Genomic DNA, 16,278 nt, shown 5'->3' on the forward strand with positions numbered 1-16,278 from the left:
TATGAAGATTTATTGTGGCACTAATTTGGAATAAACTGTATAGCTTACTAGTGGCTTCCACTACTCATAACGAAGATAGCCTTTAAATTACACCACATTGCTATATATACTTTATTAATATATTTACATATTTTGTGCATGAGAGGGAAAGAAAATGGGATGAAGTGTGGGACTAAATGCGATCTATAACAGATTGTTCTTAAACTTAATGTTAAACTTTATATACTTGGCTTATAGTTGTATACTCACCACGCACCCTTGAGCCACAGAGTAAATTAAGATCACAATAAAAATACACAAAATGGTTCGAATTTGTATTGTCAGGCACCCTGGAAAACACTGAGGAGAAAAAAAGATTGTAAAATAAGGATATTTTAAATCCAAATAATGTAAAAAATGGATATGTTATTGTTTACAAGGATAGGATGTCAAATAAAATAGGGAATAGGTATGTGAGTTCTGCCTGTGTTGTAAATTACAAAATGATAATCATAAAATAAGAAATGTGGATGAATATTTTAAGGACAGTCGTATTTTCTGTAACAAAAAGGAAACAGATTTGTAAGTTATTTCTCCCTATAATTAAAATTGGCTTTCATTTTATTTTAATAGGATTTCTGTTCACAAAAATACAACAAATCAGAATGCTCAAATTAGCATTCTATTCTGTACATGTGAAGAAACGAAAACAAACAAACATTATAATTGTATGGTTTGGAAACTATCAGTTGCAGACAGCAACCCAAGAGTCCAGACCACACATACCGCACAGAATTTTGTAGTGATATTTCAGTAACAGTGAATGCCAGTTGAGTTTTAATTAGTAGAACCCATATTTAAAAAAGTAATCTAATCTGTCAGACTAGGAAAAGCAGTATGGAGCAAAGATGGTTAATGAAGGCAGAGTCTTGAGTATTCCTCTCTCATGATTCATGTTCATCTGAGTATCTGAGCACTAGCCCTCAATATAAATGAAGTTCTGGGGTAGAAGGTGGGAAAGAGAGGATAACAGTTTGCCTGGAATGTAAACTCATGCTGGGTTGAGTTATACTGATTTACTTTGGTCCCATGGGGAGCTGCTTGCTTCCTTATCCCCTTGGCTTGCAAATGAGTGGCACATTTACTATAGCTAGGGGCTTGCTCCTGCACCATTCAAGTCAACATTTTCCCACCTAATAACTTGAATGGGAGCAGGACCAAGACCTAGAAGACAAAAGGGTTTCAGTGGGGGAAAATCAGTGTGCTTCTAAGAGAAGGAAAGTGCTTAGCCCCATCTGGGCTTGATTTGGCTTAGGCCAGTGACGATGAGGGAGAACCAATTTTTGTATGCCTGTTAGTAAACATATGTAAGCCATGCTGGCTTGGTGCGGCACTCTGTCTGCCTCTAGTGGTGGCTAGGCCATCTAAGATTAATGAGCCTGCTACAGCTTTGGCTAAGAGAAGTGCATCTTTTGGCTCAGGCAATAGAGGGCCATCTATTAAAGATTCAGATGTCCCATGTTTGATCCGAGCTGCTGATGAGTCACGCACAGGTTACAAGTACTGGCCTGTGCTGGGAATTGAATTGGGTAGATTCTGAAACTGGGGATGCTTCCCCCTCTAATGGTGGCTAGGCCAACTGGAGATTAATGAGTCTTCCCAATTCAACTGGCTTCCACATGGTAGCCTCCTAACTGCATGAGGAACAGAGAAAATACCATATACACCTCACTGCAGAGTACTACAAAGGGGCTTCTGTAGGAACAGGTATCATGCACTGGAGCTCCTGCTCTCCCTTTCACATGCTGAGACATGGACTTACTGGGTTTATGTCACCCCATGCATGGCAGTGACAGAATGTATGGCCGGTGATTGCAGGTGATCTGTACTCATTTGTATTGCAAAAAACAGGAATACCAATTCTGTGGCTAATTAATTACACCAATAGAGCAAAACAAATCTCAGTGTGTATTATGTGATCTTGAAATACATCCTGGCTTCGAAGTGGACCAAGGGATAAAACCCACATGGATGTAACAAGAGAAACCATTATTTGTAATATCAATAGTAGATTGCTATAAACAACATGTTTAAAACAGAATGGGATAAACTGATCCCTAGTGAGTGCAATAAAGTTACGCCAGGAATCAATTTGATTATCTGTCAATATCATTAAAATACGATGGAACATCTGGGATATAACACAGTATCTTCACACATTGTCCACTATGAGAACCAAGTGTTGAAAATCTACTGGGTCACGATAAGGGGAAAGGGTCAGCATTGTGAAAATACTACAAAGTGCAGCAGGGGACAGAATTCATAGCTGGGAACAAAGTCCAATATGGTGTCTTACACAGGTGATATGATTCAGTACCTAACACAACAAAGGATAACTATAATCCCATCGTATCACAGGAAACATTTTTTCATTGTATAGTGAATGATGCAGTTTGCAGTGGAAGTAATTCAAGGATAATTTCCTTGTTCTTCACAAAAGCAATAACAGCAATAATGAAATGCAGAATATTCTGTTAGTACAGTGATAACGTTGCATAATTAAAATGACAAACAAGTAACAAAAGGTCCCAACCGCAATCTTGCCACATTGTATGTCTTGTACATTTTATGGTTTACATATGGTATGAAGCATAATTAAATAAGCAACAAATTTAACTAGAAAAACCAAGTCTAAGTAATGCATGTAAGACTTGGTCAAATTAAAAGTTGCACTTAAACTTTTACATTTCCTGCCTTTTTCTTATGATTTTAATATTGCAACCACTATATTAACATAGGTTTTTGCATGTCATTGCCTTTATTGACATTTACTTTCAGGACCACTGTCTAGTAATTAATTAATTAATCACTCCCAGATTCCCTAACAAGGTTGGTAAATAACTGTATTATTATTTTTTCCATTTTATATGTGAGAAACTGAGGCACAGTGAAGTTGAGTGACTTGTCCAATGTCATACAGCAAGAGAGTGTGCCAGAGCCTGGATTAGAATACAGGAGTTCCTGGCTCCCAGTCCCACACTCCACAAACAAGGCTAAGGTGCTTCTCTAGACAATTGCTGATGTTATATATGGAATTGTCTATTTCTCTGTTTTCAGATATAGGGTTCAATCCAGTGAAGTGATAAACACCCTTATAGGGGCTGTCGTTGACTTTAACAACAGCAGGAGCATACCTTAAGTTTACATTAGCCTCAAAATTAGCCTTAATAATGGGAACGATTTCCTACAAACTGCATGAGTATGAACTACTGTACCTTTTCAAAACAAAAGAGACTAACAAAATTACTCCCAAATGATTGTATATGTTTGTAGATTTGCTTTTTACCAGATACTCTGCTAATTAAACTATTTATGTTTCCATGAAAACAATTCCTCTCCTCTAACCAAAGGGCATTTTTCTTAATTTAAAACAATTGTATACTAATCAGCAGAGCTGATTAATTGTGTGGGTATTTTCTCCTGCTCTTTATCTGAGAATACCAAATGAAGACTAATCCACTGAGGACTTCTTTCACCACAAAAATTAGTCTCTGCAGATCCCTACTCTGATTTTCTCCTTCGACAGTGTGCAGAATGTCCTTCTGCTTTATTACCATTTTGAAAATCTGCTCAAAAACATGTCTAGCAGAGGGAAAGAAATATCTTTAAAGTTAGCCAGCCCCAGATTTGTTGGTTCTGTTTGGAGTTTCTAATGCATTGCTTTGCTACAAATTAGGCAGGTTAGAAAATTACACAGATTACATCATGCTATGAAGTGCACATAGGTGTTACCAGGTTCCAAATAACTACCACCAAATAAAACTCCTGAAGGAAGAGGTATCATGAAGACTCAAATCACTTACTTGTACTCGTGTGACATGTAGATACATAATACAAGCCACTAGGAAGCATATGCAGAACACCAGGAGGACAAGGACTAGGGTACTCCTAGAAGAAAAAAATATAGAAGTAAAGCAATGCAACTAAACAGTATATCTGAGCTAGCTGGATTGGTGTTTTTCTAAGGCCATTTGGTGGATCAGAGCAATACATGTGGGATTTTTCCCCCAATGTAAAACTGACAGACACAGAGGGAGTTTTCACTTTTTTTTTTAAACCTTCTTCCTATTGTGCTGCCTGAAATCCTTTAGTGAAATTCTCAAGAATAACAATTCAGTAACTTTTTTTATATAGTATCTATCAGGAACCTAGTAAGGGGATCACACAATCTCACAGCCTCAGCTGTATTATGTCTCAGGGGTTTATATTATTTTTAATTGCAGGTTAATACAGGATATCCTGCACTACGTCCCTTATAAATAGTTTCTCCCAATTACTTAGCCTTCAGGGCTTGGCTAGGGGTCGGCAACGTGTGCGTAAATGTCCAAGGTAAACATTTTGAGGTCTGCGGGGGCAGCTCCTCACAAGCGGCTCCCCGTCCCTGCAGTTGCTGGCAGAGGCGCAGCCAGGCAGCTCTGCATGCTGCCTACGTCCTCTCTCCTTCCCCGGCCGCTGACTCCGCGGCTCCCAGCCCATTGGCCAGAAACTCTGGCCAATGGGAGCTATGGGGGGAGGGCGCCTGCAGACAGAGGCAGCGTGCCTGCAGAGCTCCCTGGCTGTGCCTCCACCAGCAACAGCAGGGACGGGGAGCCGCTTGTGGGGAGCTGCCCGAGGTGAGCCTCCCCGCAAGTGGCTCCTCATCCATTTTGTTGCTGTCGGAGGCACAGCCATGCGGCTCTGCACGCTGCCTCTGTCACCCCTCCCCAAGCGCTACTCCGCGGCTCCCCACCCATTGGCCGGGAACCACAGCCAATGGGAGCTGTGGGGGCAGCGCCTGTGGACGGGGCAGCACGCAGGAGCTGGAGCGTGGGACATGCTGCTGCTTCCAGGAGCTGCTAAAGTAAGTGCTGCACGAAGCCTGCACCCCCCCATGCCCCACAACCCTGCCCTGATCCCCCTCCCACCCTCCGAACCCCTTAGTCCGAGCCCAGAGCACCCTCCTATACCCCAAATCCCTTAGCTCCACCTCAGAGCCTGCACCCCCAGCTGGAGTACTCATTCTCCCATATCCCAATCCCCTGCCCCAGCCCGGAGCCCCCTCCCACACTCTGAACCCTTCAGCCCCAGCCCGGAGCCCCCTCCTGCACCCCAAATCCCTCATCCCCAGCCCCACACCAGAGCCTGCAACCCCAACCCCCTGCCTCACCCCGGAGCCCCCTCCTGAACCCTGAACCCATTTCTGGCCCTACCCCAGAACCTGTATCCCCAGCCCAGAGCCCGTACTCCCTCCCACATCCCTACCCCCTGCCTTACCCCAGAGCCCCCTCCTGCCCCCTGCCAATGTCCGTCACTAAGTCCGATAATTTTGTCAAGTGTCCATAGTGCAACATGGTGGTGTTGACCCCTGGGCTTGGCTGATATATAATGTTTATCACAGTTCCTCTCTCTTTAATTCTTTGTGAGGGAAAGAAGAGTTATAAAGATTAGAGGTTTGTCCACTCGATCACTTATTGAATCAGATCTTAGCTGCTTCATTTCAGCTACTCCATGCAAAGCAACCAGAAACTTAACAGATCTCAACCCTGAGAATTCCCCATGCATAGGGGAAAAATTGGGTACTGCACAGTTACTACAGTAACTCCTGTATCAAATTCCCTCTCAGTCTCCAAAGCAGGATATGAGGCTAGGAGAAAGGGGATGTGGCCAGGCATTCCTACACCCTGAGGATCCTTGTCTGCTGGACTAGTCGCTTGGGTATGTGGCTAGCCAGGCATAAATTACAGCATACATGCAGGTGTGCTAATTTATACATGGGCCAGGCTGGCCCTCGGTAAGCCCCAGGATTGAGGGAGCATATAAGTGGCTTAACCTTTTTATAGGCCATTGTGTCTATGTTTGTGCTCTTTACTGTCACCACCAAAAAGTGCTTGCTCTTATAGGGTTTTAAAATCCAATAGTGGAAGAAGAAGAGAGTGACTGCTTTACAGTGGAATTTTTCCAAGTCACTATATGATCCCAATAAATATCCCTGATTTAAAATTTAGAGAAGTCTCGCAGTACTACTGAGACTTTTTTTAAAACTGTGTGAGACTCTAGCTGGGGGTATCTTCTTTAGGACAGGAATTATTGTTTGCTATGTGATTGTACAGACCCTTGGACAATGGGGCCATTGTGACAGATATTGCCTTTTCCTGCAACATATCTTTGGGGGCCAGAGATTGTAAGTATTTCCATGGATGGGGGAAACCACCACTCTCCAGAAACTAAGAAGTGGGCAGGGAGGGGATTAGACAAATTCACTCAAGCTGTAACAGCTTCCAAGAGGTACCACCACCAGGCGAGGCTCACATTCACTGGATTTTCTAGAGACCAACACAGGAAGAAAGGACTTTTGGATAAATAGCCCAAGTTTACACTGACTCAGGACCTGCTTTCTGATTCAACAAATGGACAGAACCTTCTGTCCAAGGGAGGCCCCAAATCATTCCTGGGAAGTGTTGGAAGGACTTGATATATTCATGGGGTATTCTTGTTCTGAGGAAAACATGTTCTAAACTTGTAACCACAGAAAAAAACAGTGTGTGTGTGTGTGTGTGTGTGGGGGGGGGGGTTTAAAAGAACTGTTCACCTGCGAGAGCCCATGCTGCAGTTGGGATGATCTCTGGTAACCTTATTAGCATGCGTGTATGTTCTTTTATTACTTGTAATATGTTTTCTCTGTAATGCTTTTACCTTAAGAATAAATGTGCTTGTTTAGAAAGAGCTGTGTGGTAACTTAACTATGGGTAATTATGCTGGTTAGAGCCTCTGAGGAGAAGGCAAAACAGGCCTGCTGAAGCATTCTGACCTGCTCGGGAACTCACAGTGTAGGCAGGGAACTGTGCAACCTGGAAACACTCCAGTCAGGAGGAAGAGAGAGACGCACATCTTCATCCAAAACAGATGATGGCTGATGAGCCAGGAGCCTAAGAGTGGGTGCCCTTGCTGGACCACAGAAGAACAACACAGGTACAGTTGCCCTGAATTGTGACATCCATGACCTGGCTGGCCTGTAGGTGCTACCACAATATAAATATTAATAATACTAGTAGAATGCAGGTGCTATCATGCTTTTAAGGCACTGACTTGTGTATGGTATAGCCTCATACCACCTTAGCTGGGAGGGGTGCATCTGCTGCATCACCCCAGAAGGGGGTGAAGCATACAGTCTCCTCCATATTTGGCTAGCATAGGAAGACAGGATCATGGCCTAACCTTCCCCCACCACTTGGTCTTTGCAGTCCTTTAGCTCAGTTGATCACAAGGACTGTGAAAGTGACAGAGCCTTGTGATGGTCTGTATCCTTATGTTTACATTTTCCATAAGACTATGATAAATTTGGTATGAAGTATGCCTTGTGAAGTATCATTTGAAAACACATAATCTGCTGAACATTACTGTCCTGGTAAAATGTGTATGGCAACACCGTATGTAAAGTTATTCAATTCTACTGTATAAGACATGTTCAAAGTTTAGAAAAGCAGGCACAAAACAATTCCTTAGGGACAAAAGGCAAGCTAACACCTCCGCTGGGTGTTAACCAAAATCAAATGGACTAACACCAGGTTAAGCAGCCATTCTTTGGCAGGAAAAAGGGTGTGAGTGATAAATGTACATGTTGGCAAAGAAACAGCTGGAAGTTCCTGTCCCACACACTTGCTGTTGGCTGAAGCCCAGCTGAAGATGATTCTCAAAGAAGAGAAATGCTACAAGAAAGGAGAACAAACTCCCCAGATTACCTCTCTCCCTTCATCTCTACTCAAGGTATTGGCAATGCTTGAAAGAAAAAAGAAGCATCACTAGACCGGGGAGTGATCCTGGCTGAAAGATTCAGCCAGTAAAACCGCTAGACCATGTGGTGACAGAGATCTGTTGCTTTGAATTCACTCTTACCTTTGTTTTGTGTTTTATCGATATTTTCTTGTAACCAAATTCTGACCTTTATGCCTCATTACTTGTAATCACATAAAATCTATCTTTTGTGGTTAATAAAGTTGTTTATTGTTTTTAACTAAGCCAGTGTGTGTTTGGATTGAAGTGTTGGGGAAACTCCATTTGAGATAACAAGATCTGTGCATATTAATTTCTATTAATGAAATGACAGACTTTATATGAGCTTGTACTGTGCTGGGCAGTACAAGACACACATTTCTGGGGGAAAGGCAGGGATTGGGAATTTGCTGGTGTCACTCTGCTGTATATTTCAAGGGTGGCAGGCTGGCTGATTGAAGCATTCTTGCAGTAAAACTGGGGGTAAATTTATATGCTGGAGGCTGTGCGAGAGCAGAGAACTGAGGGGGCTCATCTGCCCAACAGTCCAGATTGTACCCTGAGGAATGTCACAAACCTTTATAGACAGCTCAGTGAGCAAAGGCTCCTTCCCCTTTATGTGCTTATGCAATGACTGACCAGAGTCTGGCTTTTAATACTGAGAAATAATGTGAAGGATTTGGTTGTTGTGATTGCATGTTCCCTCTGGGAATATTTCTCCTGTTAGAGTCGTCAAGCTTTTTGTTGCTTTGCTATATTTTCGCTCCTGTTGCAATAACATGACCTACATCATTCCTGCCTGTCTTGTCTCTATTGACCAGAATCTCTTTCATCATCATATGCGGCTTTTGGCAATTTAAATAGTATTTCCAAGTCAAAAGTGTTGTGGGCAAGGGAGATCAGGACTTTTCTAGCAAGAATTCACTTTTTCCAAGTTTTGGAATGTGTAGGCTGTGATTTCGTCACAACCTTCAAAGGAACTGCCCAAGTCAGTACTCAGAAGAAACACTGTTCAAGAACCTGTCCAGTGGATCCTGCAGAGAGTGGTACTAGTTATCTGGGAAGTGCAACTTTCCTGTCTAAATCAGTAATTAACCAGAGCAACAGCATGGTGTTCAGTAGTGCTGATCAGCTGGTGGTCTGTCAGATTAGATTTCAGAGTAACAGCCGTGTTAGTCTGTATTCGTAAAAAGAAAAAAGAAAAGGAGTACTTGTGGCACCTTAGAGACTAACCAGTTTATTTGAGCATGAGCTTTCGTGAGCTACAGCTCACTTCATCGGATGCATAGCATATCGTGGAAACTGCAGGTCTTCTGCAGTTTCCACGATATGCTATGCATCCGATGAAGTGAGCTGTAGCTCACGAAAGCTCATGCTCAAATAAACTGGTTAGTCTCTAAGGTGCCACAAGTACTCCTTTTCTTTTTTCTTTTTGTCAGATTAGATGTTAACCTGACGGCCTGACCAGATGGTCACTAAATAACTACGCCCCTTTTTACAAGACTCAATTTCCTCTCACCGTATTTTTTTGTCCCCTTAAGTTCATTCTCAAGTTTCAACTGCATCTGCTATACTTTGCTACTTCCTGTCCTGAACTTCTATATGCTGCTGCTGGGCTTTACCTTGAAAGTAAGTAAAGCAATTCCTAACTATGTTTTGCCTCCTTCAGGAGGCCCTTTGGCGGTTAATTCCCTGAGTTTTGTAATTGGCTTTGAAATCCATACATGAAAAATGCCATAATCCTTTAAAGTATTATTATTATTTCAACAACAAACACATGGCTCAAACTTTCATATTGCAGAACCTTCTTAAACTACAATTTAGTTTAAACTACCAGGAAAATTTAGTAGGGAATCACTGAATGAAGAGTTAAGGGTGGGTGTCATAAGGCTGGGTTTCTCCCCAGTTTACTAATGGCTCACTCACACCCACAGTCTCTTTCGGGCAAGATTTTATTGTCCAAACTTAACAACCAGCCAAAAGCACCATTTCTCACCTCACCCTTCACATGTCAGGCTCCCACTGCTTGGCATCCCAGGGGACTCTGGCAGTCCTGCCACGCCTGCTTCCTGCAGCTAGCTCTCTCTCTCTCTCTCTCTCTGTTAGTTCTGTTCTCACAACAAGCCCTGCACTGGAACTCTTCTTCTAACCATTTAGAACCTCAGATGCAGCCCTGCCCCCTTAATTGGCCCAACTGGGAACACCTGCTCTTGCACAGGCGAGCTGGACCTACTTCAATTGCAGGGGCCAGCCACTCCGTGACAGTGGGATTTTTAGCCATGGCCTACCTCTATTCACATCAAAGTCCTAATGACTTGGATGGGAACAGAGTTAGCCTAATATTGAGTGCTTCTGAAGATCCCACCCTAAAAAGGATATTGTCAGCAAATTAAAAAAAACAAAACAAAACTCTAAAAAATAATTCCCCCCACTTGCTGACTATAAAAAACCCTTGGAAACTTGACACTGATGTCTGCTTTTTTACCAGTTAGAACCAATTCACGTGACTCAGTGTTAATTACTGAATTATATGAATTAGCCAATAAGCAAATGTACAATCAAAAGACAATGATACTGCATCACAAAATATTCCTGGCTCTGTTATTTCTCAAGTGCAGCTTAGTTTTAAATACTTATGATAAGACTTCATAGAAAACTAGTAAATATTCTAAAAGTTAAAAGTATTAGTAATATGAGACCTTACTCCAGTACTGCTCCGCTAGTAAACCTTTGCTGAGAATTGGGAAGAGATCAACATTTTATGTGTGAGAGTTATCAGCTGTAGGGCTACGCAATGTCCCATTTAGCAAGTTTCTACTGTATTCTTCTTCCACATGCATACTTTACTTGTTCGTTACTAAAGGGGTTGAGCATCAGAGGTAGGATGCTGGCAATGTGAAAAAAACCCCAAAGATGAGCACTGAAGCATTTGTTTTGAAACAAGCCAGCTACAAATAATTATACAGTGATTTTGTAGACAGGCGGAAGGGACAAGGCTGGAATTCGGATACATTGTTTTACCATTGGATTCAAAGTTTACCAACCTTGTCTGTATACTTCCAAAATATCCTTTCAAATGCCTTCTGTTGTTTGAGGTCTCATTTTCCCTGCTTAGTTACAGGATCTAGTAAACTGATGCTAATGATATGTGCTTCAGTTCTTGCTCCAGAGCAGCTAATGTTGGAATCTGTGTACAAGATCCTTGAAAATAATGTGCTTTGAATTTAAATAGCAAGAGATACTTACTGTGGGATTATTAGAAGGTAGACAAGGCCAAATAAGGCAGCTAGAATTAGTGAAAGAACTACAGCACTGGTGAAGTATTCATCCTGAAGCTGGTGGTACTGTGAATGAGAGGAGATGCACAAAGACAGTTAGTTAGGCATCTATACCATACCTTCTGACTCTAAACTAGGAACAACCATGGTTTAAAAGAGAGTGTGTGCCTATATCTCCACATATTTACAAACGTAGGAATGAACATGCTTTAATTCACACCCAGAAAAGATCTTTAAATGTGAAATTGCAGAACTAACTGTAGACTGTAATATATCATTTAAATCAGCTTCTGTACCAGATGACTGGAGGATCGCTAATGTGATGCCAGTTTTTAAAAAGGGCTCCAGAGATGATCCCAGCAATTACAGGCCTGTAAGCTTGACTTCAGTACCAGGCAAACTGGTTGAAACTATAGTAAAGAACAATATTGTCAGACATATAGATGAACATAATTTGTTGAGGAAGAGTCAACACGGTTTTAGTAAAGGGAAATCATGCCGCACCAATCTACTAGAATTCTTTGAGGGTGTCAACAAGCATGTGGACCAAGGGGATCCAGTGGATATAGTGTACTTAGATTTTCAGAAAGCCTTTGACAAGGTCCCCCACCAGAGGCTTTTATGCAAAGTAAGCTGCCATAGGATAAGAGGGAAGGTCCTTTCATGGATTGGTAACTGGTTAAAAGATAGGTTAGGTATAAATGGTCAGTTTTCAGAATGGAGAGAGGTAAATAGTGGTGTCCCCCAAGGGTCTGTTCTGGGACCAGTCCTATTCATAAATGATCTGGAAAAAGGGGTAAACAGTGAGGTGGCTAAATTTGCAGATAACACAAAATTACTAAAGATAGTTAAGACCCAGGCAGACTGTGAAGAGCTAAAAAAGGATCTCTCAAACTGGGTGACTGGGCAACAAAATGGCAGATGAAATTTAATGTTGATAAATGAAGAGTAATGTACATTGGAAAGCATAATCCCAACTATACATATAAAATGATGGGGTCTAAATTAGGTCTAAATATATTACCACTCAAGAAAGAGATCTTGGAGTCATTGTGGATAGTTCTCTGAAAACATCCACTCAATGTGCAGCGGCAGTCAAAAAAGGGAACAGAATGCTGGGAATAATTAAGAAAGGGATAGATAATAGGATAGAAAATATTATGTTGCCTCTATATAAATCCATGGTATGCCCACATCTTGAATACTGTGTGCAGATGTGGTTTCCCCATCACAAAAAAGATATATTGGAATTGGAAAAGGTTCAGAAAAGGGCAACAAAAATAATTAGGGGTGTGGAACGGCTTCCGTATGAGGAGAGATTAATAAAACTGGGACTTTTCATCTTGGAAAAGAGACAGCTAAGGGGAGATATGATTGAGGTCTATAAAATCATGACTGGTGTAGAGAAAGTAGATAAGGAAGTGTTGTTTACGACTTCTCATAACACAAGAACTAGGGATCACCAAATGAAATTAATAGGCAGTTGGTTTAAAACAAATAAAAGGAAGTATTCTTCACACAAAGCATGGTCAACCTGCGGAACTCCTTGCCAGAGGATGTTGTGAAGGCCAAGACCGTAACAGGGTTCAAAAAAGAAGTAGATAAATTCGTGGAGGATAGGTACATCAATGGCTATTAGCCAAGATGGGCAGGAATGGTGTCCCTAGCCTCTGTTTGCCAGAAGCTGGGGAATGAGCGATAGGGGACGGATCACTTGATGATTGCCTGTTCTGTTCATTCCCTCTGGGGCACCTGGCACTGGCCATTGTCAGAAGACAGGATACTGGGCTAGACGGACCTTTGGTCTGACCCAGTAGGGCCATTCTTATGTTCTTATGTTCTATTATTCGGTATCTGATATAGTTAAAGCTGCATGACACTTTCCTTTCTCACTCTCTGTTTCTGTACCCCATATCTTTCCCAAACATTCACCTTTCAGTCTGCAATTATTCAGGTTTGATCTCAGCCCAGAGGTGAATTGATTTTTGAAAGATCGAGCGAAAAGAGTTCAGCTGCTTTGTGGCAGAATGGGGAAGAAAAAAATACACTTTTTCCATTATTAAGAAAAATCTTTGCTGCTTTCAAACAGCTCTTTGGCTGAAACAGCTGAGGGAAGAAGACTGATTTGTGGCATGAAAATACCTCTTGTTGATAGATGTGGGTGAATCACTGGTTTTGGTGTAACTAAGTCATGAGTCTGAAAAAACAGTATGCTGCACAGGTAAAGAAGAATTTGAATGTTTTCTCATTAAGTGCCAGATTCCGATCTCAGTTTCACCATCATGGACCTGAACTCGTTTCACTCAACAGAGTTATTCAGGATTTACACCAGTGTAACTGAGATTGGAATTTAGTGCTAAGCTTAGAAAGTATGCAGCTACATAAGACTGCATGTGCACCATTGTAAAGTGTGCAGAGGCTGAGCCTAGGGTCCCACATGCTCAAACCCTGCGAGTTTGTAAGATGTAAGTGCACTTTGGAAAGTGCATAGGTGACAGCCCTGCTACAAACAGCTCAGGGGTTGTCTTCTGTGAAATTTTTAGGGGCAGGGCTCATCTCATGGGGTTTAGCCCAAAAACGTTCCAGGTTATGGAATTTACAAACTATTGCTTTTTTTTTCTCTTCTCCCCAAATGAATGGAACTTTGAAGCTCTTTCTATGGATTTTTTTTGTTCAACCTCCCCCACCCGCATCTCCTGTCTGCAGTGTCTACTCCTTCTACATGGAAGTGAGGGAGTGGGAGGCACAGGACTGGCTAAAATGGCTTCACATGACCTGAGGATTCCCTTCTCTCCAGTGGAATCCTTGGCTCCTACTTTAGGGCAGCTTTACAGATGCTTTCTGCAGTAAAGCACACAAAATCACCAGCTAAACAAAATGGACTTTTTAAAAAGTCCTAAACATATATTTTCACAAGATTCCATATACCTTTACCCCAAAAAAGAGCTGTTCCATTTTCTTTGGTAAACCTCACTCTTTTTTAGAGTTATACAGGAAGGGCTTGTTTGCTTTTTAAACAATGAAAATTAAATGATTAATCTGTGGCATCTTGAAATGAATGTTAATGGGTAAAAATTCAGTTTTGTGTGTGGGACACTGATCAGAGGTGACAACATACCCTTGACTGTATGGCTTACATCTGAGAAAAAAAAATAAGGGCTATTGCTACATTAACCTAAAATCAGACCACTTCTGCCTTCCTTCACGTAAAAGAAAAAAATAACCATGTGAGTTAAGACTATTCTGATCTCATCTCAGTGTAACTACAATAAAATCAGTGGAGTTACTCCAGGTTTATATCCACATTCATGACGTCAGTTTGCAGTTTGGCCTAGAGAACACAAGTCTGTGATCCTAACATGGGATCCTCTACCAGCTCCGTGAGCAGAGGGAAGCTTCTGCATGTGACTCTCCCCTCTCCTGTACAGATGTGTAATGGTTAGCTGTCTCCCCTAACTCCAGACTCCAAAGAATGGATCCACGGTTGGGGACATGGCAGGGACTGGGCAGTTTGGGGGAGTAGTGGGTAGGCCAGGGCTGGGTCCAGGAAAGATGAACATCAATCCCTGGCTCCAGCTTTACAGAAATTCTCCAGAAAAGATAATGTGGCCTTCTTAAGCAAGGTAGGCTACTAGAGGGAACCACAGAACCTGTGGGGGCAAGTGCCTTTTCATGGGTACCTGAGCCCCCCGCATATGACCCTACGTATGGACCCTGCAGCCTGTTACGCAGGGCAGGAAATATAATCCCCATCCTCCCAATGGAATGACAGGGGAGGAAATCCACAAAGGAATCATCACTTGGATTTTCTCCTCTTTAGCCCCATCCTGTGAATTTCTGCAGGAGCGGGGAGTTGAGGCTTCATAATATTGTTTAAAGATAATGAGCAAAATCTGGACCTTGTCTAAGAAAAAAGAAAAGGAGTACTTGTGGCACCTTAGAGACTAACCAATTTATTTGAGCATAAGCTTTCGTGAGCTACAGCTCACTTCATCGGATGCATACTGTGGAAAGTACAGAAGACGTTTTTATACACACAAACCATGAAAAAATGGGTGATTATCACTACAAAAGGTTTTCTCTCCCTCCACCCCTCTCTCCTGCTGGTAATAGCTTATGTAAAGTGATCACTCCCTTACAATGTGTATGATAATCAAGGTGGCCATTTCTAGCACAAATCCAGGTTTTCTCCTCCCCCCCCCCCAACACACACACAAACCCACTCTCCTGTTGGTAATAGTTTATCTAAAGTGATGACTCTCCTTACAATGTGTATGATAATCAAGGTGGGAGAAAACCTTTGGATTTGTGCTGGAAATGGCCCACCTTGATTATCATACACATTGTAAGGAGAGTGATCACTTTACATAAGCTATTACCAGCAGGAGAGTGGGGTGGGGGAAGAGACAACCTTTTGTAGTGATAATCACCCATTTTTTCACGGTTTGTGTGTATAAAAATGTCTTCTGTACTTTCCACAGTATGCATCCGATGAAGTGAGCTGTAGCTCATGAAAGCTTATGCTCAAATAAATTGGTTAGTCTCTAAGGTGCCACAAGTACTCCTTTTCTTTTTGCAAATACAGACTAACACGGCTGTTACTCTGAAACTTGTCTAAGAAGGCGCAACTTCATCTGTCCAATTATCTTTGGTTAGTGAACTTATTCAAATTCTCACTTACTTTATGCTCACGTTCAATTTGTTTATACTTGAGGGTAATGAAATTCAAGTCAGCCATCTCGGACTCAGTTTGCCGGGCCTCTATCAAACGGCTGATGTATCTGTTTACTCGAGTTCCTGGAGTGGTGTATACCACATTCGTAGAAAAAGAGGAACGATTCCTGAGTTTTTCAGAGGCTGTCCTTAATGCTCTCCTCTGCAGCAGAAAAGAAAACAGGAGAATGACTGCTATTCACTGCAATGACATTATTCATGACTGAAAATGTCTCATCATTTGTATTGCCAAGTCCCCAGTAAGCATCAGGAATCTGTTCAGCTAAGCAAATACAAATTTGTAGACAAATACAAGGAAAGACATAGTCCTTGCCCCTGTCAAGTTACAGTCTAATTACAAATTAGTTACAATTTCTCAGGTAAAATCCTGGTCCCACTTAAGTCAATGGCAAAACTCCCATTTACTTCAGTGGCGCCATGATTTCACTCCTCATCCTTAAAAATCCCTCTACGTATTGTCCTCGACAGCATTCTACTC

The 16,278-nt window shown here is 41.9% G+C and overlaps 1 protein-coding gene across 2 annotated transcripts in view; it reads right to left on the reverse strand.

Annotated features, from left to right (window-relative positions):
- Positions 1–16,278, reverse strand: part of ADCY1 (adenylate cyclase 1) — a 252,378-nt gene that overhangs the window by 53,756 nt on the left and 182,344 nt on the right. For both annotated transcript variants that reach the window (XM_074945261.1, XM_074945260.1), the window contains exons 9-12: positions 15,748–15,942; positions 11,035–11,132; positions 3,843–3,927; positions 250–339 (exon numbers count right to left, since the gene is read on the reverse strand). In XM_074945261.1, the coding sequence (XP_074801362.1) occupies positions 250–339; positions 3,843–3,927; positions 11,035–11,132; positions 15,748–15,942 (468 nt within the window). The remainder of the gene's footprint in view (positions 1–249; positions 340–3,842; positions 3,928–11,034; positions 11,133–15,747; positions 15,943–16,278) is intronic.

The sequence above is a fragment of the Natator depressus genome, chromosome 2 (assembly GCF_965152275.1).
Source record: "Natator depressus isolate rNatDep1 chromosome 2, rNatDep2.hap1, whole genome shotgun sequence".
Taxonomy (NCBI): domain Eukaryota; kingdom Metazoa; phylum Chordata; order Testudines; family Cheloniidae; genus Natator; species Natator depressus.